General features: G+C 41.5%; 1 protein-coding gene across 1 annotated transcript in view; it reads right to left on the bottom strand.

The window, feature by feature from the left end:
* Nucleotides 1–5122: 5122 nt before the first annotated feature.
* nrn1la (neuritin 1-like a) overlaps nt 5123–21744 on the bottom strand; it is a 100663-nt gene continuing 84041 nt past the window's right edge. Inside the window, exon 4 of the mRNA XM_021316643.2 lies at nt 5123–6061. Within this exon, the coding sequence (XP_021172318.1) occupies nt 5764–6061 (298 nt within the window). The 3' untranslated portion in view covers nt 5123–5763. The remainder of the gene's footprint in view (nt 6062–21744) is intronic.

Here is a 21744-nt window from a genome sequence, read left to right as displayed (position 1 = left end):
GTCGGCCACTCAGGCCTCTAATTGCTAATTCTGTCAGTTTAATTAAAGTTCAAAACTACAGAAGCCTCTTTAAAACCATCCGAGCATATCTCTGGATGAAGTCCCACATGAGGAGGGGGCGGTGGGCTGGTTCTAGTTTTTTTTTTTTTTTCTTCTGCTTTAGTCTTGAATTTGCCCTCAGTGTTTTCCTGCACCTTTAGCTGCTGGGTTTAATCTCAGCACTTTAAAATTCGGGTCAAAATGTGAAAGTTGCCGGGTTCTATTTCTCCTGAGCTTCTGCGTAACATGAAAGGGAACGCTTGCACCATCTTTCCGTTAAATGAAACCCTTTTTGGCAAATTTAACGAACTTGCCACTGGCAAGGTAGGTGGGTTCTGTAGGCTCTCTCCAGATTTCTTTAATATTATTTTATTTATTTCGGCTCCTGCTGAAGCCATACGTTCTTTTTTTCCATATGTCTTTGTATAGCTCTTTAAAGTCATCCTGGCTTTGATTATTTGTCAAGAGAGGAAAGTAAACCCACAACCTAAAGCCCCAAGAGTAAAACCCACTTGCTGGAAGAAAAGTGGATTCAATCTTCAAATAGGCTGAACGCTGTTTGCTTTCCAAGTATGCTCATCTCTCTCTCTCTCTCTCTCTCTCTCTCTGTCTTTCTCTAATCTGAAAGTATTTCTGATCCTGGGCCAGTTACCTGGAGTCACTTAGAATACCAAGCAACTTGCAGCGCCCAACTTTGCCTCCCGGAGCATGAAATTCACTTGGCATGTAAGCGAGTCGGGGTTCTGACCAGAGAACATATCGCATATGCAGGGCTGCGGTGCAGGGTGCCTGTAGAGAAACCTTTGAGGATACCACGCCTCAACAAGCTTCACATAAAAGCAGCAGCGCTGAGCTTCAACTTTGTTTCATACAGTGCCTCGCAAAAGCTTACATTTTTACACTTTGCAACTGCAAGCCTACCAAGACATGAAATCCACCTCAGCTAACAGGCCGGATAGTAGGAACATTAATCAGAGAAGCAACCATGGTGACTCTGGAGGAGCTGCAGAGCCGACATGGGAGAAGATAATTACAGGTACCGCTCAGTAAACAGGAATATACATTACTCGTTAGTCATGTTAAAGGCATACTATGCAACATTTTTCAGTTAATTAATGTGTTCCATACCGTTTTGGATGATTAAATGAGTCATTTCAGGTCGGACCAAGGTTTCCTCGGCCGCCCTGGTGGTCTGTGGGGGAAATACCGCACTTGCAATTGCAAGAGCCCTCGGCCCGCACACACAGGCTCAGAAGTCTCGCGCATCGCGAGAGTCGGTCTTGCTTTACGGCGAGAACTCCATGTGTTTTTGCCCTGCCATTCACTATATGCATGCGCGAAAGCAACAACAAAGAACCGTGTGTTAACGTCAAATAAACATGCAAGCATATCGAGTTTTTATTATTATTATTTATTTATTTATTTATATATATTTTTTTTTTTTTATGTTGGCGAGGCGGTAGCATTCGCCTGTCTGCTAAGCTCAAAACAACCGCGCCTGGCTTGACGGAGAAACCAGAACAGCTGAGCATCTTTATGACAGTGCACTTTTACTTTCGACCTCTGGGGGGAGCCTCGCTGGAAAATCAACCCCGGTTGCATAGTATACCTTTAAGTTACCTTTGGAAAATAACCTTTAAGCAGGTATTAAACACACTTTTCATTAAGCCCATAGCTCTGTATTAAAACATTTTTCTTTGCTGGTCTGATGTAACATTCTGATCTTAAATGTTGCGTTTTCATTAGCTATATGCTGGAAAGCCTTATAATTAACAGAAATAAAGGCTTAAAGACATCCGTCTGTGTGTAATTGATCTATAAAATGTGTTTCACTCAGTGGACTGAGCTACTGAAATTAATGAACTGTGGAGTCTGCAGTTTACCGAAATGGACTATAAATTGACTTGTTTTCATCCCCTACCTCATTCATCAAGAGTTGAACCTGAATGACGAGCTACAGAGTATTTGTCTGAATGAAAAAAGTCGGACTTCTTCTTAGGACACAGAGAACCGCCCCAAAAGTTTTCCTCCTGAGAGATAAGAAACAAATGGATGTAGGATACATACGTATTGTCTCCTACATTGTTTGAATTCAGCCTTAGATTTCTATACAAATGGAGCCGGATCAGTACGTTTTGATGTGCGCCATGTGAGTCTTCTTCCTGCAGTGTCCTCACACTGGCAGTTTGAATGTAACCAAACCCATATAGATAACAGACCTTTACTAAAATAAACAACCTTTTTAATAACACTATAATTTGTTGAATGTGACTGTGGCTGTGAAATCCACATTTTTGGGAAGCGAAAAAGAGACAGCCGTTAGAAATCCCATTTAAAGTTTTCTACAAGCCTGGCAAAAATGCAGGAGAACGTGCTCCGGCCGACATGTATTACTCTAAAAGCACACCATCCTCACAATAAAACACGGTGGGGGCAGCATCATGCTGTGGTGATGCTCGACTGTGAGAGTGTGGATGGGAAGATGGATGGAGCTAAATCCAGGAGAATCCTGTAAGAAAACCTGTTAGATGCTGCAGAAGACCTGAGACCTTCCAGCAGGACAAGTACCCTGAGCACACAGGCAGAGATATTATGGGATGTTTTTTTTTTTTTTTTTAGATCAAACCAGATTTGTGTGTTAGAATGGTCCAATCAACTTCAGCTGTTCTGCAAAGAACTGGCAAAATAATCTCAGCGTAGATGTTCAAAGCTGGTGGAGACATAGCCTGAAAGCCTAGCTTGGGGAAAAAGGGTCAAACGTTGACACAGGGGGCTGAATACTAATGCACAGGACTTAGATTTCTGGAAAAACATGTTAAATCATGTGTCCTTTTCCTTCCACTTTATAATTTTGCACACTTTGTATTACTTATGGGATGTCTGTGGCTTAGTAGGCAGAATAGTTTGAGTTGCAGGGTTTTGAATTTAACTCCAACTTTCCATGACTGCGTGTGGCTGAGAAAGACACTGAACCCCAAATGTTTAATGATCTGCATGTTGGTGTATGAATGTGTGGATAAAAGCTCTTTGAGTGGTTATTATAACTAGAATAGTGCTATATAAATGGCAAATGAACTGAATTATAGCACTTTGCTAGTCATACTGACCAGAGACAAGACTCAGCCATTCACTAACCATCACACATTCACCCACTGACACACAGATCGGTTGGAAACCTGGAGTTAAGTGCCTTACTCTGGGGAAGCTGGGATCAAACCCACAACTTTCATTGCAGGACGACTTCCCACTGAGTTACAGTCCAGTTCGTTTTCGTTTTACATTAGAATATAATGACATTTGTGTTTGCAACATTGCAAAACTTTTCTTTTTGACAAAAATTATAACTAGTGACTCATGTTACTCTCAGCTACCTTTTATAGTTTTACTGCTATAGGCTTAGGTTACTGGAGTATATCAGGATCTAATTTTCTCACTATATTGAGTTCTACTGTTCTTCAATTATGCATTATGTGTTGTCATTTCTGCTTTAACTTTCTGTTCTCTCTCTTTTCTCTTCATAGTAGGTACACCTGGTCTGGCGTTCTGTTAACTGTGACATCATCCAGAGAAGACGGCTCACCTGCTACTACCATCTAATGTAGAACAGATTACTAGATCAATGTGTGCTTCTGTGCTTTTTTGTTTCTCTTGTTGTGTCTCTGTTCTGTCTTCTGTAACCCCAGTCGGTCGAGGCAGATGACCGTTCATACTGAGCCCGGTTCTGCCGGAGGTTTTTTTTTCCCGTTAATGGGTGGTTTTTCTTCCCACTGTCGCTTCATGCTTGCTCAGTATGAGGGATTGCAGCAAAGCCATGTACAATGCAGATGACTCTTCCTGTGGCTCTACGGTTCCCCAGGAGTGAATGCTGCTTGTCGGGACTTTGATGCAATCAACTGGTTTCCTTATATAGGAAATTTTTGACCAATCTGTATAATCTGACCCAATCTGTATAATATGATTGAACTTGACTTTGTAAAGTGCCTTGAGATGACATGTTTCATGATTTGGCGCTATATAAATAAAATTGAATTGAATTGAATTGAACATTATGTTGATGTAATATTTTTATCATGATTTAATAATTTCACATGATATTTCCTCATGATGCCATATTTTAGAAAGCCGGCCATCATATTTGTTATTTAGCAAATATAAATAATTTAGGTAATTCTGACTGACCTAAAACAGGAAACATTTAGTCTGATTTAATGTCAGACACTGAGGAATTTTTTTCCATCTTTTTATGACGTGTATGTAAATATCTGGTTTCATCTGTTGGTGCAGCAGCGAACAGCAACTAGAAGTCATGTTTGAGGACATGTCTCAACTTCACAAGGACTTTCCCATAAGCGTGTAATTGTTAAAACAGACTAAAAGAGAAATCTAGCCTGAATACAAACCAGATATTTAAAAACTACAGCTCGCTACAAACTATTGTGTACATTAAACAAACAGCTTCCTGCACCTTTCACTATCTAACTGGAATCCTACAGCAACACTACCAGGAGTGAGCTGAACAAAAAGGGTTTACATTTTTGGTTTCCTACTAATTTAGGTCCATTTTGTTTACTTCTCAATCATCAGAAGTGGTTCTTTAAAACGGGCCTGATTAGAGCTCCTGCAGTCTGAGCCCAGTTGGTACGGATGAGGGCGAACGTTTCATATCAAACTTTAACGACTTCCTAATATCTGCAGGGATTTGCAGAACCACAGGAGACCCTCTGGAGATCCAGAAATTCCCATCATCAGTTACCTTTCTGGGTTTTACCATGTTTTACTTTTGTCCATGTTTTAAGTGTCCATGTTTTAAGCTTATTCTGTGTTTTCTCCTTCCTTAGTACATCAAAATGTTGTATCTGTAAAAACTGTATATGTGGTGCTCAAAAAGGTATTAGGATAATAAAAATGAAGAAATGCAACAAACCGTCAGATCTTGGACCAGCAGCTGATTTAAATTCTACCTTTCAACTGAATTAAAATGTGCATTTGTAAAACATGCTTATCAATAATTTTTGCTGGTTTGTGCTTCACCTTCTGCAGAAGGTTTCCTATTCCCCAATCGGCAAGCAAATAGCACCAGTTGTTTATTTCAAAGGACCAACGTTTTATTCAACTGTGGCTGGACACACACGTTTGCTCTTACTCGTCTTTTTTTATACTTTGGTGAAAAACAGAGATCTTCAATGCAATCGGTTTTTGGAGCTCAGAAATGAACCTTTTACAGACAAGAACACAAATGTAGCCTTTCAAAGAACGAAAACCTCCACTAACAGGTGAATTCATCTCATAAATCCTTAGTAGTAGTAATCTATTGCTTGTAATGTTGCTTTTACGCCTTTTATATCACAGTTAGGAACTCAAAGTCCTTCTGGAATCACCACATGCAAACCTACGGCTGAATTTTGAAGGTGTAGGGGCATAAAGACAGATGTGTGGCTCCAGTGTGCATCTCTAAAACTGTGTTTTCGCAGGGCTGTTTCTACAGACGTACAGAGCATATTTCCAACAGAAACACTCATTAAATGGCAGAGAATATTCATGAAACGGAACCGCAGTTCAGAATTGCGTTATCAAAAGGACCATTGGGCCGTCTGAGCATGCAATTAGAAATATGCAACCCCTGGCGGAGCAGAGGAAGAAGCAAAATGAAAGTCTATGGAGTTGGGAAAGAGAATATTACACAAAGTTTTATCTATTTACACTAGTCACATATCTTCAGGGTAGCTATATCCAAAAGAGCAGCAATAGGAGAGGAGCCAGTAGCAAGAAAAGGTGGAGGCGGCCTGCCGGATGATCGGCGCTTCCTCTTAGAGACTCCTGGTTGATATCTCCCTGGTTCAGGGAGCCGTGGGGGGAGATGGAGTCTGCTGGGTGGCTGTTCCGGTTGGAGCACATGTCGTAAAGGTTCCCAGAGAACTGCATCTTCTTGGATTCCTGGCGAAGAGACTCCCATACGGCCGCCGCTTCCTCCGGACAGCCAGCCATCGCCACGTTAGCGCAGTTATGAAACTCATCCCAAGACCTGCAGACGGAAAACAGACAGGGTAAAGGTTTCCCCCACCTCTGAGAGCTCTGTCAGTAAACTTTTTTTACAGAGTTGTAAAGATTTTACAATTCAGTTCACAATGAACAGAAGGTAATTGTTCAAGAAAAAACAGAACCAAACAGTGGCGGCTGGCCAGTAGGGGGCGCTCGGGTGCCGCCCCCTTTAAATCGTTTAGATAATAAATGATTTCTGAACTGCAAAGTACTTAGAAATGTATTTATTCATACTGTGTCCAATAGACATGTTAGAATTTATTAAAATAGTAAATACATAATTCTATTTAATTGCTCACATTGTGCACACTTCCTCCTTTCCTATGTGCAGGGCGCCGGTCTAATGGGAGTGAATGTAGGCGCAGGAACTTGGGCAAGCACGTGATCTGAGGCTGACTTTTAATTGGTTATCTAGGGTTTTGCATAGGGGCGCACGGCTCTGCGTCCCGGACACACCCATTCTGTTGCGTCATTACTGGTAGAGTGTCAGTACTGGCTAATTTTTTTAAAAACATTGTGTGATTGGACAATCCCCGATTCGACTCAGCTCAGCTGCAGTTCGTTAGGTTGATTCACGGTTATGCTTGCAAAGTTGAGTAGTTTCAAAATGAGAGAAAATTCTGTTTTGTCTTTACAAAAAAATGCTTTTACAAAGCGTTCACTTGAAGAAAAAAAACAGGATAAAGGAGCATGGACCGGATCGTCTTAATTTACAAATTCAGCAGCAGGCAAGTGAACTCTCCACTCCATGGTTGGATAAAGCAGTGTAGGTAGTAGTCAGCCAGTGAAGAAGCGTTGGATACTCAGTGTAGAAGACCATGAAAGGATTGCTGCAGAGGTGAGTTGTTGTGGAAAATCACTGTTACACTGGTTTATTGTAATGTTATTTAATATATTAGGAAGATGTGCTTTGTAGTTAGAAATACCTTTAGTTGTGTCTATGCTGTGTAGGTATGTTGATGTAATGTTTGTCAGCAAGATATTTTATTATTTAAGTTGTACTGAAGTTTATGGGTAATGGGGAATAAAACATTTGGTTACTGAATTTTGTATAATCTTGTCCCACAAAAATGCTGTAACACATTTCATAACACAGCCTTAAAAAATGGCAGCAAATGTTATTAAAATCAGGAAAACAATCTAGAAGAAGTCTTTTCAGAAACTGTCACGCTCTTGAAGATCCTCATCACCACACCCATGACCACAGCTGAAAGCTGAAAGATGCTTTTCAACTCTGAAAAGAATCAAGACTTTTCTGAGAAACTCAATGACTCAGGACAGGCTGAATGCATTGGCCATGTTGTCAATGGAGAAAAGACTTGTCACAGAGATGACTGACTTTAACAAGAATATAATTGAGAAATTTGCTGGGCAGAAGGAAAGGAGGGCAAAATTCATGTTCAAATAGTGCTATTTTTTAAGATTTGCTTTGTTTGTTTTTCATTTGTTTGTTTGTGTGCGCCCCCCTCAGTTTTTTTAGCACCAGCCGCCACTGGAACCAAAAACTAATTTCCACTATGTCTGAATAAATTTAGCTTAGAATAATTAGTTTTATGTATAAACTTACAAATATTGAAAATATATGTACAGCTGTCTCTTAGTAAATAGGTCTCTGTCACATTTTCTAGGTTTTTGGGTTTTTATCATTTCAGCGTTTTTCATCCTACTTAGTCTCCCTCCCTCAGCTTCTCAGCTGTCGTTGTGCCACAGCTGCTCCACATTTCATCTGATTAGTTCCTCTGGTTCCTTTGTCATCTTCCACCCCGGCTTCAGCATTTACTAACTTCCTGACTTCTCATGACTCGCTGCTGGATTCTTCTGTTCCATCACTACTTTAGACTAGTCCCCTTTCAAGTTCACAGTGAGTTTGTTACCACCTCCCAACCTGGATCAGGGAAGCCATGGCACAGGAAGGTTGTGCTTTAAACGTAGTTGAATAACTGCAGTGGTTCAGATGGACTTAGAAGACAAAGAACCCGATGTAATAAAATTTTACAGACTGGTTAAAAGTTGGTATCCTCACTGGACTGTACAAACTGTTCACACACAGTAGCTGGCTTTAGCATGATGGCTAATTGCTAGGCTAATGGGCAGTAGCAATGGTGAGCCGTTGGTTCTTGTGACTACAGTTATCGACATGTGTGATGACGGCCAGATCTTGCGTGAAAAACAAGCGACCAGCTCTATGAAAACAACAAGCAACGTTGCTCGATGCAGATCGGTATGAATAAAGTCCAGTTTTGGCGGTTGGTACAATCCGTGTACTCCTGAATTGAATTGCAATTCCAACAACTCTTCACCACTATATTGGATTGGTGCTTGAAGTGGTGATAACGTGAACAAAAACACAAATACAAACAAAATTAGCCGGAGCGCCTTAGCGTCAGCAGAACCCTGTACCGCCATCTTGACAGGATTTATAAATATAGATGAATGTCATCTGCATAACAGGAAATTAATCCCATCCTGTCTAATAATTTTGCCAATCAGAAGCATATATATAGTAAAGAGAATTGATCCAAGGACTGAACCCTGTGGTACTCCACAAGTGACCCTAGAGTTTGAAGAGGATTTATTATTAACATGAACAAACTGGAATCTGTCCGACAGATAAGATTTAAACCAGCCTAATGCTTTTCCCTTAATCCCTACAGTATGCTCAAGTCTTTGTAGGAGAATATTGTGATCAACTGTATCAAATGCAGCACTGAGATCTAACAGGACAAGTATAGACACAAGTCCATTATCTGAGGCCATGAGAATATCATTAGTGACCTTCACCAGAGCTGTTTCAGTGCTATGATGAGCTCTAAAGCCTGACTGAAACTCCTCAAGTAGGTCATTACTTTGTAAATGTTCACAAAGTTGATTAGCAACTACTTTCTCATGAATTTTAGATAAGAAAAGAAGATTAGATATAGGTCTGTAGTTTACTAACTCATCTTGATCAAGAGAAGGTTTCTCAAGTAAAGGTTTAATAACAGCTACTTTAAAAGCCTGTGGTACATATTCATTTACCAAGGATAGATTAATCATGTCTAAAATAGGGACATTAATAAAAGGGAACAACGCCTTAAAATAATAAAAGAAATAGATTTAGATTGGGTCTAACATACAAGTAGAAGGTTTAGATGAAGCTAAAATTTTAGATAATTCAGTAAGAATACAGTTCAAACACCAATCAGGTTCTAAAGATGCCTCCAACGCTGCCTCACTTACTTTAACATACATAAATAGCCACAATAAATATTTCCTAATTTTACTGTAGATTTTGCAAGGTCAAAATTCCTCATAGATTTGATTTAATTCTCATATATATATATATATATATATATATATATATATATATATATATATATATATATATATATATATATATATATATATATATATATATATATATATACACACACACAACAATCACAACAATTAAACAACCATCAAACAAATATTAACTTCCTCTCTTAAAAATGCTAACATTTCTCAAACTGAAACCAATGAATAACGCAACGAGAAGTCCAATGTTTAAGGTCTGTGATATCAACTGGATTTGTCTATAGGCATTGTAAAGAGTACCACCAACTGCAGGTGTCATTTTAAATCTGGGAATGTTCCCTACAAATGTAAAGTCAATCTAAAGCTGTAATGATCACAGCCTTTGGTCTGATTATTTTTTCACGTTGGCCATCTCAGCCTTCCATACAGTGGCTGCTCTATTTCCTGATTGCTAGCATCTGTTGTTTGCCCTGATTACTGGCACCTGTGATTGGCATTATTTAAGCTGGCCTTCCACAGCAAGCTGGTGCCAGATTCTCGAAAGCCTTGTGTTAGTAGACCTTCCAGCATTTCTTAAACCTGCCTACCTGTGTTCGACCTCTGAGTATTCTCTGGATTCCTGCCTGTTGCCTTGCCCTTGTCGGTCTCTTCACCGGTTCTCAGTTTCTGGACAACGACCTCTGCCTGCCTCTCGACACTGCCTCTCTGCTCAGTCCTCTCTGTACCTCTGCCTGTTGAAAACTGGATCTTGGACCTTGGAAACGGACTCGGACTGGACCTGTTGGATTTCCCCTGTCGCCTGCCCCCTTCAGGAGAAAGGACTCTGTTTTGGATTCAACGTCTTTTACGGATCCAATCAAGAGCAACCAGTCCTGTTCCCTGAGGCTTGTTTTTTCTACTACGTTACTTTTAATAAATTAAGTTTAACGTACTCTTGGTGTTGTGTGAATTACCGGGTCCGACTCCTGAGATTCATAACAGTAGAATCTGGCCAAAAGATGGACCCGTCCGCAACACCAGAGTGGCGTTCAGGTGTAGACCGGGCTGTTTCCGGGTTAGAGGGGCACATGAATGAAATCATTGATTTGTTGCACAATGTGGTCATTACTCCTAGGAGTCCGGTCAGTTGTGCCGCCGCAGCTTGTGTTAATCCCGCAGCCGAGGTTCTGGTTTCTGCGCCCGCCCGTGAACCCAGATTGTCTCCCCCAGAAGTGTTTAAGGGAGAGGCCGATCAGTGTCGCCCTTTCATCACCCAATGTGAGATTCAGTTCGAACTGCAGCCTTCCTCCTTTCCCACAGAATACTCCAAAGTAGCTTACGTCATCTCGTTGCTGTCAGGCAAGGCTAAGTGCTGGGGAACTGCCGAGTGGCAGAGAAGGTCTCATCGCTGTGGCTCTTTCAAAGCATTTTCAGAGGAACTGATTCGGGTGTTCGATCCAGTACTTCCAGGTAGAGAGGCGGCTAGAGCCCTGATGAGGACCCACCAAGGAGGCAGACCTATGACCAGCTACATAGTAGAGTTTCACACCATTGCTGCAGAGAGTACATGGAATGAGGAGGCTTTGATGGATGTGTTTATGGAAGGACTGGATGAAAGAATAAAGGACGTTCTGGCTACACGGGATCTCCCTGCCTCCCTTAAAGAATTGGAGGATTTGGCTACTCGTGTTGATCTCAGATTGGCAGAGAGACAAAGAGAAAGAGAGTCCTACACCAGAAGAAGCGTCACTTTCAAGAGGTCAGTAAATCCTGTGGCTCACCTTTCTGCTCTTAAGGTTTCAACAAAGGGGAATTCCATGGAGGAACCCATGCGGCTTAGGAGGTGCCGATTATCGACTGAGGAGAAGGATCGCCGCAGGAGACTGAAACTCTGCATATATTGTGGACAGAAGGGACATTTCATCCGGGATTGTCCTGTTAAAAGACCTGACCCAGTAGCAATACGAAGACTACTACTGAGCCAATGTCGCACACAGTCCTCTATCAGTGATTCTACATTTCCAGCCACCATCCAGGTACGAGAACGTTCTTTTTCTGTACCTGTGTTTATTGACTCTGGTGCCGACACAGAATTTATGGATGAATCATTTGCTCACAGTTTAGGCATTCAGTTGGTCCCTGCAGAGACCAAACGTAAGGTTTTAGCTCTGGATGGGCATGTTTTGAATCAATCTCGTTCCCAGACTGCTCCTGTCCAGTTCTGCATTGGGGGTAATCATTTTGAAAGTTTGGTCTTTACGACCATTAATTCTCCCGATCTCCCCGTGGTCCTAGGTGCTACCTGGTTAGCTAAGCACAACCCTCACATTAACTGGAGGCTTAAGGAGATCCAAGGCTGGTCAGAAGAATGTTTGGCAGGGTGTTTAACTAAGGCTGAGGGCGGCTCCAGTTGCAAGATCAGTAATGAGGAGACTTATCCTGACCTTACCAAGGTTCCAGAGCAGTACTGGGATTTGAAGGAGGTTTTTAATAAACATAGAGCTACTGCCTTACCTCCTCACCGCCCTTATGACTGCCCTATCGATCTGCTTCCTGGTACCATGCCTCCTAGAGGTCGTACTTATTCTCTATCTGCCCCGGAACATGAGGCCATGAAAAAGTATGTTGAGGAAGCATTAAGGGCAGGCATCATTAGACCTTCCTCATCTCCTGCAGGTGCAGGTTTCTTCTTCGTCGGCAAGAAGGATGGATCTCTTCGTCCATGTATAGATTACCGGGGTTTAAACGCCATTACTGTCAAGAATCGTTACCCCCTACCACTGATGGATTCGGCTTTTGATGTTATTCAAGGTTCCTGCATTTTTTCCAAGTTGGACCTAAGAAACGCTTATCATCTGGTGCGCATTCGTGAAGGGGACGAATGGAAAACTGCATTTAATACACCTACAGGACATTATGAGTATATGGTTATGCCTTTCGGATTAACCAATGCCCCTGCTGTGTTCCAAGCCCTTGTTAATGACGTGTTACGGGACATGATTGGTCATTTCGTCTATGTTTATTTAGATGACATCCTGATTTTCTCTAAAGATCTGGAGACCCACCAACAACATGTCCGTTCCGTACTTCTCCGCCTTCTTCAGAACAATCTATTCGTCAAGGCGGAGAAGTGTGAGTTTCATCAGTTTTCCACCACATTCCTGGGTTATGTCATCTCCCCAAACAAGATCTCCATGGATCCCGCCAAAGTATCTGCTGTTTTGGATTGGCCGACTCCTTCTGATCGCAAGCAATTACAGAGGTTCCTTGGGTTCGCTAATTTCTATCGTCGCTTCATCCGCAACTACAGTCAGATTGCCTCTCCACTTCATTCTCTTACGTCCACCAAATCCAAGTTTGTCTGGTCTGAGGCTGCCGACAAATCCTTCGAGCGACTCAAGAAATTATTTACTTCTGCCCCTGTTCTCAACTCTCCGGACCCCAAGAAACAGTTCATTGTGGAAGTCGATGCCTCTAACATTGGCGTAGGAGCTATTCTCAGCCAAAGAGGGGAGGACAGCAAGGTTCACCCATGTGCTTTCTTTTCTAGATCCCTATCAGCCTCAGAACGTAACTATGACGTGGGTGATCGAGAACTGCTGGCTGTTAAGCTTGCATTGGAGGAGTGGCGTCATTGGCTGGAGGGGGCCCAAGATCCTTTTATTGTGTGGACAGACCACAAGAACCTGGAGTATCTTAAGACCGCCAGAAGGTTAAACCCAAGACAAGCAAGGTGGGCCATGTTCTTCTCCAGATTCCGCTTCTCTTTGTCTTACAGACCCGGTTCCAGGAATGTTAAACCGGACGCCCTGTCCAGGATCGAGGAGAACCAAGGAGAGGATGAGTTTGTTGATACAGGAGGATTCATTCTACCTGAGAGCGCTCGCTTGGCAATAACCAGAACCGAAGTGGAGCAGAAGGTTCGGGACTTTCTCCTGAACTTTCCCGTTCCTGAGAAATGTCCAAAGGGGAAGTTATTCGTACCTGGTCATCTGGTCTCACAAGTACTTCAACTTTGTCACAGTTCCCTTCTAACCTGCCATCCCGGATTTAAGAAAACATCTGAGGTTGTAGCGTCCCAGTTTTGGTGGAGTACCATGGCCAAGGATATAAGGGAGTATGTTTCCACCTGTTCTGTCTGTAACTCTGCTAAATCCTCCAGAAGACCTCCCTCAGGATTACTGCACCCCCTGCCTATTCCTTCACGCCCATGGTCTCACATCTCTATGGATTTCATTACCGGTCTGCCAGCATCTGCTGAGAACACTGTTATCCTCACCATTGTCGACCGATTCTCAAAGATGGTTCACTTGGTTCCCCTCCGTAAATTGCCGTCATCCAAGCAATTAGGGGAGATCCTGGCTCGTGAGGTTTTTCGTCTTCACGGCTTCCCAGTTGACATTGTGTCCGATCGTGGCCCTCAGTTCATCTCCAAGTTTTGGAAGGAGTTCTGTTCCTTACTAGGTATGAATGTCAGTTTGTCCTCTGGTTTTCATCCTCAGTCAGATGGTCAGTCCGAGAGGATGAACCAGGAGGTGGAGACAAAGCTTCGTGCTGTTTGCAGTCAGTTTCCCGAGAAATGGTCTCAGAACCTGCCTTGGGTTGAGCACGCCATGAACTCTTTACCTTCCTGCACCACTGGGGTGTCTCCATTCTATGTTGTGTTTGGTTATCAACCCCCGGTTTTTTCGATTCAGGAGAGGGTAGCTAAGATTCCTTCTGCGCACGCCGCTGCCCTAAGGTGTCAGCGAGCTTGGCGAAGGGCCAGACGGGTTATGTCTAAGATGGCCCAAGGTTATACCAAGTCGGCTAATCGCCGCAGAGTCCCTGCTCCCACCTACCTTCCTGGACAGAAAGTTTGGCTATCCACCAAGGACCTACCTTTGCGTGTGGACTGTAAGAAACTGGCTCCCAGGTTTATTGGGCCTTTTCCTATCTCCAAAGTCATTAACCCTGTTTCTGTCCGTCTCCAGCTACCTCGTAATATGAGAATCCATCCTACCTTTCATGTCTCCCGAGTTAAGCCCTTTTTACAGTCTCGATTCGAGCCCACCTCCGGCACCCCTCCTCCCACCCGGCTCCTGGATGGGGAACCTATCTACACTGTCCGTCGTATTATGAGGTCCAGGCGCAGAGGTCGGGGTCTCCAGTATCTAGTGGACTGGGAGGGTTACGGTCCGGAGGAGAGATCCTGGATTCCGGGCCGTTTCATCATAGACAAATCCCTTATTAGGGAGTTTCATCGTTCTCACCCTGATCAGCCCAGAGGTCCGTCAGGTGCCGGACCTTGAAGGGGGGGTACTGTAATGATCACAGCCTTTGGTCTGATTATTTTTTCACGTTGGCCATCTCAGCCTTCCATACAGTGGCTGCTCTATTTCCTGATTGCTAGCATCTGTTGTTTGCCCTGATTACTGGCACCTGTGATTGGCATTATTTAAGCTGGCCTTCCACAGCAAGCTGGTGCCAGATTCTCGAAAGCCTTGTGTTAGTAGACCTTCCAGCATTTCTTAAACCTGCCTACCTGTGTTCGACCTCTGAGTATTCTCTGGATTCCTGCCTGTTGCCTTGCCCTTGTCGGTCTCTTCACCGGTTCTCAGTTTCTGGACAACGACCTCTGCCTGCCTCTCGACACTGCCTCTCTGCTCAGTCCTCTCTGTACCTCTGCCTGTTGAAAACTGGATCTTGGACCTTGGAAACGGACTCGGACTGGACCTGTTGGATTTCCCCTGTCGCCTGCCCCCTTCAGGAGAAAGGACTCTGTTTTGGATTCAACGTCTTTTACGGATCCAATCAAGAGCAACCAGTCCTGTTCCCTGAGGCTTGTTTTTTCTACTACGTTACTTTTAATAAATTAAGTTTAACGTACTCTTGGTGTTGTGTGAATTACCGGGTCCGACTCCTGAGATTCATAACAAAAGCATCAAAATAGCATATTTCCAATCTCTATAAATGTTTTTGTATCACAATTCCATAGGTGTAAAGAGTGTCTAACACAGGTTGTTACAGGAGATAGGCCCCAGCCTCCCAGCAACCTTGCACAAATCAATAGGCAGAATAAAAAGTGTATGGATACCTGCATGGGATTCATGTGTTATCAATTATCTATCTGCTGTGTTTGGCAATTAATGTTCACGTATGAATTGTTTATAATATTTTGCTGTTTATGGGTATAGCGTCATTCGATTAATACAACAGGAATTCATCCAGTTTACTTACATACTGATGATAACGAAACCTTTCATTTTTTACGACTCTTGTTTAATAATAAAAAATAAAAATAATAAAAAATAAAACAACTGAGACAGAAGGCCCTGGTTGTTCATTGGTGGTTTGCAAGGTTATTGTCAATGTCAAACTTAATTAAAAATAGATATTTGCTGGTTGTACATAATTTAAATGTAAATACTACTGAAGGACACAATAAAAAACCTGCAAACTGATGATAGAATGAGTTCCTGTGCCAAAGAACGGCATTTGTTTGTAAGACAGTTATTTCGATTCATATTCTTGAAAATCTTCCTTGCACAACACCAGCAATAAAAAATGGGTTTTCTTCCTATAAACTGTAATGTTTTTAGAGAACCTTAATTGAAATGACTCAACTACATCCTTTCAGCTGTACTGGGCGGCTGAGAACACCTCCCGTCAGTTTCACATTCACCCAGTCGGTGCGATTCAATGATGCATGATTCTGAAAAAGTCTCTACAATCCATAAAATATGACTAACAGTCTTTCACAATAATTTAGAAAACAAGTGTACCTACCAACCCCACACACCGCCATTATTGACTTTACCAATGTCTAAAAAAAGTTCAACTCTGAATTTTCTTTAGAAAGATGCAGTAAATCTTTGCCTCAATGACTAAGCCTATTAATAAAAAAGATAAAAAAACAACTATGGTATCTTGTGGCAGTGCAAATGTGTCCTTGGTCATCTGTATATACTTAACAAACATATTTTTTAGAATAAATGTCCTTTTGCATACAAAAAGGTAATAACTGACAAATAGCCAGTTTGGATGACACTACTCTATAATCTTTAGAGACACATTTCCATGAATTGCCAAAAGGAAGCAATTTTAAGTTTGCCAGGTATAGAAGTGAAAAGACAATGTAGGTAATACAAATGTATCCTTATTTACCAATATCCGATGTTTTAAATTAAATTTATCAATGAAAGTAAATACGGCCTCATTTGAGAAGACCTGGCCCGACGTCAGTCACGGGCAAACAAAAAAAAAACATGTTTGCATTATTTGATTCAAATATGGAAATGGTGTTCTTAACCCTGCACTCACACTCTCAACTGTCCTGACAAATCAAAAACATAAGACTTAAGTTATACATACATCTCCCTTTGTTTGTCTTTATGTCGGAATTAATTTAGATTTTAATAACTGAAATCGTTATGTAAAAGAACAGAAATATAGCTAAAGCGTGCTTTATGAAGTAATACACATATTTTACAGCTGAACTGTAATTTTGTATTGTACTATTTACAGAGTATGTGAAATATTTACTTTGGGCATCCTATATGTACGTGAAAGTAATCATTTTATAATAAATATACATTTTCTTAGGGTTACTAGACAGACTAGACAGAGCCTCCTGGCCCCACAGAGAAAACTCCGCCCCCTCATTTGAATATAACAAACACAAATAAGGAGTACAAAAATAAAAGTCCAGGAAAAACTTAAAGCAGCTTTACAAAATAAAACACTATCAAAAAATGTATGTACATTATTTAATTAATATAAATATATAAATAAATGAGAGAAAATAATTGAATAACTATAAATAAATAAAAAAATTCAACATATATCATTTAGTATATATAAATAAATAAAATAAAATTTTAAAAATAAATAAAAAAATTTTTGTCAATTGATCTTGGAATCAATCAATACTGAATGACAAAACATACATTTTTTGTCATTGTTTGATTTCATATTGATATTTATTTTTTGGATGGATCATTTTTAACATTATTAATAACAGTATTTATTTATTTATGAATGAAACAGCTCTCCATAGCCCCAATTGCGCCGAGTCCCCCTGGATTGGCATTAAATGCTCCCTGCGCTGCGATTCTGACTGCCATCAGGTAAGATACTGACAGCTCAAAATACTCTGAAACCCACATACTTTAAATCCAAAGCAGACAATGAAGGATTTGCACGTTTTATTTCTGTTGTGCTGCACACACTTCAGATCCTTTAAAACTGTTTAATGAAGCCCATTAAACCTAAACCAGAGACAGCAAATAAAATCTCACTTTTTGGTTGATAAGCTGACTGCTGCTCCATCCACGAACTTAAACAAAATAAAATCTGCACTGACTGTTTTTTGATTATTTCTGTGTTGGATTCATCTTTAAAAAAAGACAAATGAAGCCTTTGTTGGGTGCAGGAGCTAATCAAACAACCCGTTTACCATCCGTTTACACAGAGGAGAAGAAAAAGTGATATTTTTTTCTGTTCGGCTGACCTCAAAGCTTCACATGTGCAAGTGAAAATATCTGACTGTAATTGGCTGCTAATTCTTCCCCTCATCACAAAACCGTTGGATAAACTGTCTCTGGAGTTAATGAGCAGACGAAGGCTGGGCGAGAGGGCAGGAAAGCAGAAATAAATCTGTCACAACAGAATTATTACATTTTACAAAAGCTATAAGTTGAGTTTTGGTCAACAGCACAAACACACGTCGGTTTCCCAACATACGAGATTATTTAGGCTGTTTAAGAGCATATTTAAAGATGCTTTACATGCAAACACAGAATGCAATAAAATGAGGGGAAAAAAGGAAAAATAAAGAAGTCGTGCAAATACAGTAAATGTGCTTTTGAAATGGTGACGCTTCTGTGCAGCAGATCTGCTTCCCCAGGTTCTAAGCGTGTTCCTGAATGGAAGAAGCAGGAGGCCGGACTCTGTGGACCCGACTCCTGGGCTCAGTTCTGGAGGGACGGGAGCTTGTTGAGGAGTTTGGACGGTGAACCACAGAGGAAGCTGTTGCAGTAATTCAGTTATGAGGTGTAAATGTGTGCATCAAGGTTTCAGTGGCAGAGTAGGAGAAGAGAAACTCTTGGCACCTGTAGGAAGAATTGAACCAAACTATTCTGTTCTGTTTACCTTCCCCCTAAATGTCCAAATGCTTCCTGACAACTCCTTTAATTTTCCCTTCTACAATAATTCAAAACAGATTAAATGAATGATTAGATTTTCCCAGCAGCGCTGTGATTTATCACCACAACCCATAAAGTAATTGGTCGCCATGAATACAACAAATCTAAGGGATCGGGACATGACGGGGGCATGATTTCCACTTCTACGATGGTACCGTCGATGGTCTCAAACCGTGGCAGCAGAAACAAAAGTCTCTCAGCAGCTCTGCATTAAAAAGCCATCCTCTCTTTCCTTCATTTTCTGCTCTGTGCTAGACATCTGTGCGTGATCAAACACAGACACACAAACATTTACCTCCATCAGACCTAAGCTCACATCTGTTCTCCCTTTTTTTTTTGTCACACAGTCATCATTTCTTAAACTCGTCGGCTCGCCCTGAGCGTGCACATACCTGCGCCTCTGCACGAGCCGCTTTACAAAATTTAACAGCAGCTGGCAGACCTGAGCTCCACTCACGAGGCTGCTTGTGTGCGCGGTGGCTTTTATCCAAGACTTGAACACCCCTGTGGTCCACCTACCGCGCAAGCTGCAGCAGGAGGAGGGCAAGTGTTTACCTGAGTGGTGCAAGGAGGCATCTGGCTGTTCAACGCGTCGCTGTGAGGGTGCAGGAGGGAAAAGTGATGGAATCACGTTCAGCTAGGAGGATTTTTTTTTTTCTTGTGTGCGGGTCTGAGATGTTTTCTCTTCCTGAGGGCTGTGTGGACGGACACAGGTGTATGCAGAGACAGCAGAAACACAGTGAGGACACTGACAGACAAGCAGCTGCTTTCCCAGTAATAAAACCTCCTGAGAGAACGTCTGTTCTGCTGCTGCTGCTGCTGACATTCAGAAATGCTCAAAGTCTGAGCTCACTTCGTCTTTTGTCGGAGTTTTTTGTCGTCTTTTAGATCACCTCTAGCTTTCACGGCTCTGTGTCACAACACAGGGATACAATTTACTGCACATCCAGCTACACAATGCTGTAACGAGATGATACGGAGGGAGAAACGAGGAGAAAAATCTGAAAACATAAACAACCAAACTTTGCAGAATGCTCTGCTCCACCGAGACGATCTAAACCCCGACCGACGGCTCCGAGTAAGAGGAATAAATAAAAGCCAGAAGTTTCACACGTTTTCAGGCTGATGTTTATAACAAAAACTGACACTGGTGCAACGTTGCTCTTGACAAGAAAAGACAAAAAGAAGGTGTTGAAATGTTTGTTGAAAAACCCGCTAAAATTGTATAGTTCCTATGGTCAAAAAGTCTTAAGATGTCATAGAAGCTGCCAGGCTGACCAAAGATTGATCTGGCTGCCGGAAGCATCGACTGACGCAGAGCTAACCCTCCCCCACTTGTTGCTGTGCACTGCTGCTCAGCTGGCTGGGAGAAAGCTACTAGAATTTTCACATGCTTAAAAGAAAGACTATTTTATTTTTGCACATTTGTAGTGATGGATACAGAGTAAGTCATGTGGATCATCAAGGAGTTCTAACTTTCCCCCTGACTAAGGTATTGCTGTCTGGAAGCTACAGCCTGTGGACTATGAGCTGGATCCTCGTAAAACCACCGGCTGCAGGAGTTACCCAAAAAGAAAATCCGACTAATTAACCAGTTAATATCAGCTTGTTATATTCCAAGTGCTTTTCTAGATAAGAGAGAAAGGAAGCATCTAAAACAGGCCTAAAAATTGTTACGTTTTCAATCTGTATTTCAAAAAAGGAAATAGGAGCAGACTGTTGCTGGTGCTGTACATGTTCACCCTTTACACTTTCCTACAGTTCTAATTTGGTTCTAAATTAATTTCACATCCAATACAACTGAATTATTTGTCTTCATAGTTCAGCACCTGTTTATAGCAACAAAACTGACCCAAAACACTCTTTACTATATATATATATATATATATATATATATATATATATATATATATATATATATATATATATATATATATATATATTTGCTTCCTATTGGCAAAATTATCAGACAGCATGGGATTAATTTCCACTGTTATGCTGATGACACTCAGCTATAAATCCTGATGAATCCAATCAATCACTTTGACTGCAGTCATGTCTTAATGACATCAAAAGCTGGATGACTTTAAATTTTCTGCTTTTAAATTCTGATAAGACAGAAATTGCAAATCTTTGGGCCAGAGTCCTCACAAAATAAACTTGTGATTAACTTGGCCTCTAGTAATAAAGTAAAAAATCTTGGTGTTATTTTTGACCAAGACATGTCATTTAAATCCCATATTAAACAGATTTCCAGAGTTTCCTTTTATCACCTCAGGAATCGCCAAAATTAGAAACATTCTGTCCAGGGGTGATGCTGAAAAACTGGTCCATGCATTTGTTATTTCAAGGCTGGACTATTGTAATTCTTTACTATCAGGAAGTCCACAAAATGCAGTTCAAAGTCTTCAGCTGATCCAAAATGCTGCAGCAAGAGTTCTGATGAAAATCAACAAAAGGGATCACGTTTCTTCAATTTTAGCTTCTTTTTATTGGCTTCCTGTTAAATCAAGACTAGAATTTAAAATTCTCCTTCTAAGGTATAAAGCCCTTAATAATCAAGCTCCATCATATATCAGAGCTCTGATTACCCCGTATGTTCCTAACAGAGCACTTCGCTCTCAGACTGCAGGTCTGCTGGTGGTTCCTAGAGCCTCTAAAAGTAGAATGGGAGGCAGATCCTTCAGCTATCAGGCTCCTCTCCCGTGGAACCAACTCCCAGTTTTGGTCTGTGAGGCAGACACCCCGTCTAATTTTAAGACTAATCTTAAAACTTTCCTTTTTGACAAAGCTTCTAGATAGAGTGGCTCATGTTACTCTCAGCTATCTCTATAGTTATGCTGCTATAGGCTTAGGCTGCTGGAGGACATCAGGGTCTATTTCTCTCACCCTGCTGTGTTCTCCTACTGCTCTCCAATTTTGCTTTTAACTTTTTATACTCTCTCTTTTTTTTCATCACAGTAGGTACACCTGGTCTGGCGTTCTGTTAACTGTGATATCATCCAGAGAAGACGGCTCACCTGCTATTACCATCTAATGTAGAACAGATTACTAGATCAATGTGTGCTTCTGTGCTTTTTTGTCTCTCTTGTTGTGTCTCTGCTCTGTCTTCTGTAACCCCAGTGGCTGGAGGCAGATGAGCGTTCACACTGAGCCTGGTTCTGGTTCTGCTGGAGGTTCTCCTCCCTGTTAAAGGGGAGTTTTCCTCTCCACTGTCGCTTCATGC

This window comes from Fundulus heteroclitus, chromosome 2 (genome assembly GCF_011125445.2).
Source record: "Fundulus heteroclitus isolate FHET01 chromosome 2, MU-UCD_Fhet_4.1, whole genome shotgun sequence".
In the NCBI taxonomy this organism is placed as follows: domain Eukaryota; kingdom Metazoa; phylum Chordata; class Actinopteri; order Cyprinodontiformes; family Fundulidae; genus Fundulus; species Fundulus heteroclitus.
This window is presented reverse-complemented; position numbering and strand designations above follow the sequence as displayed.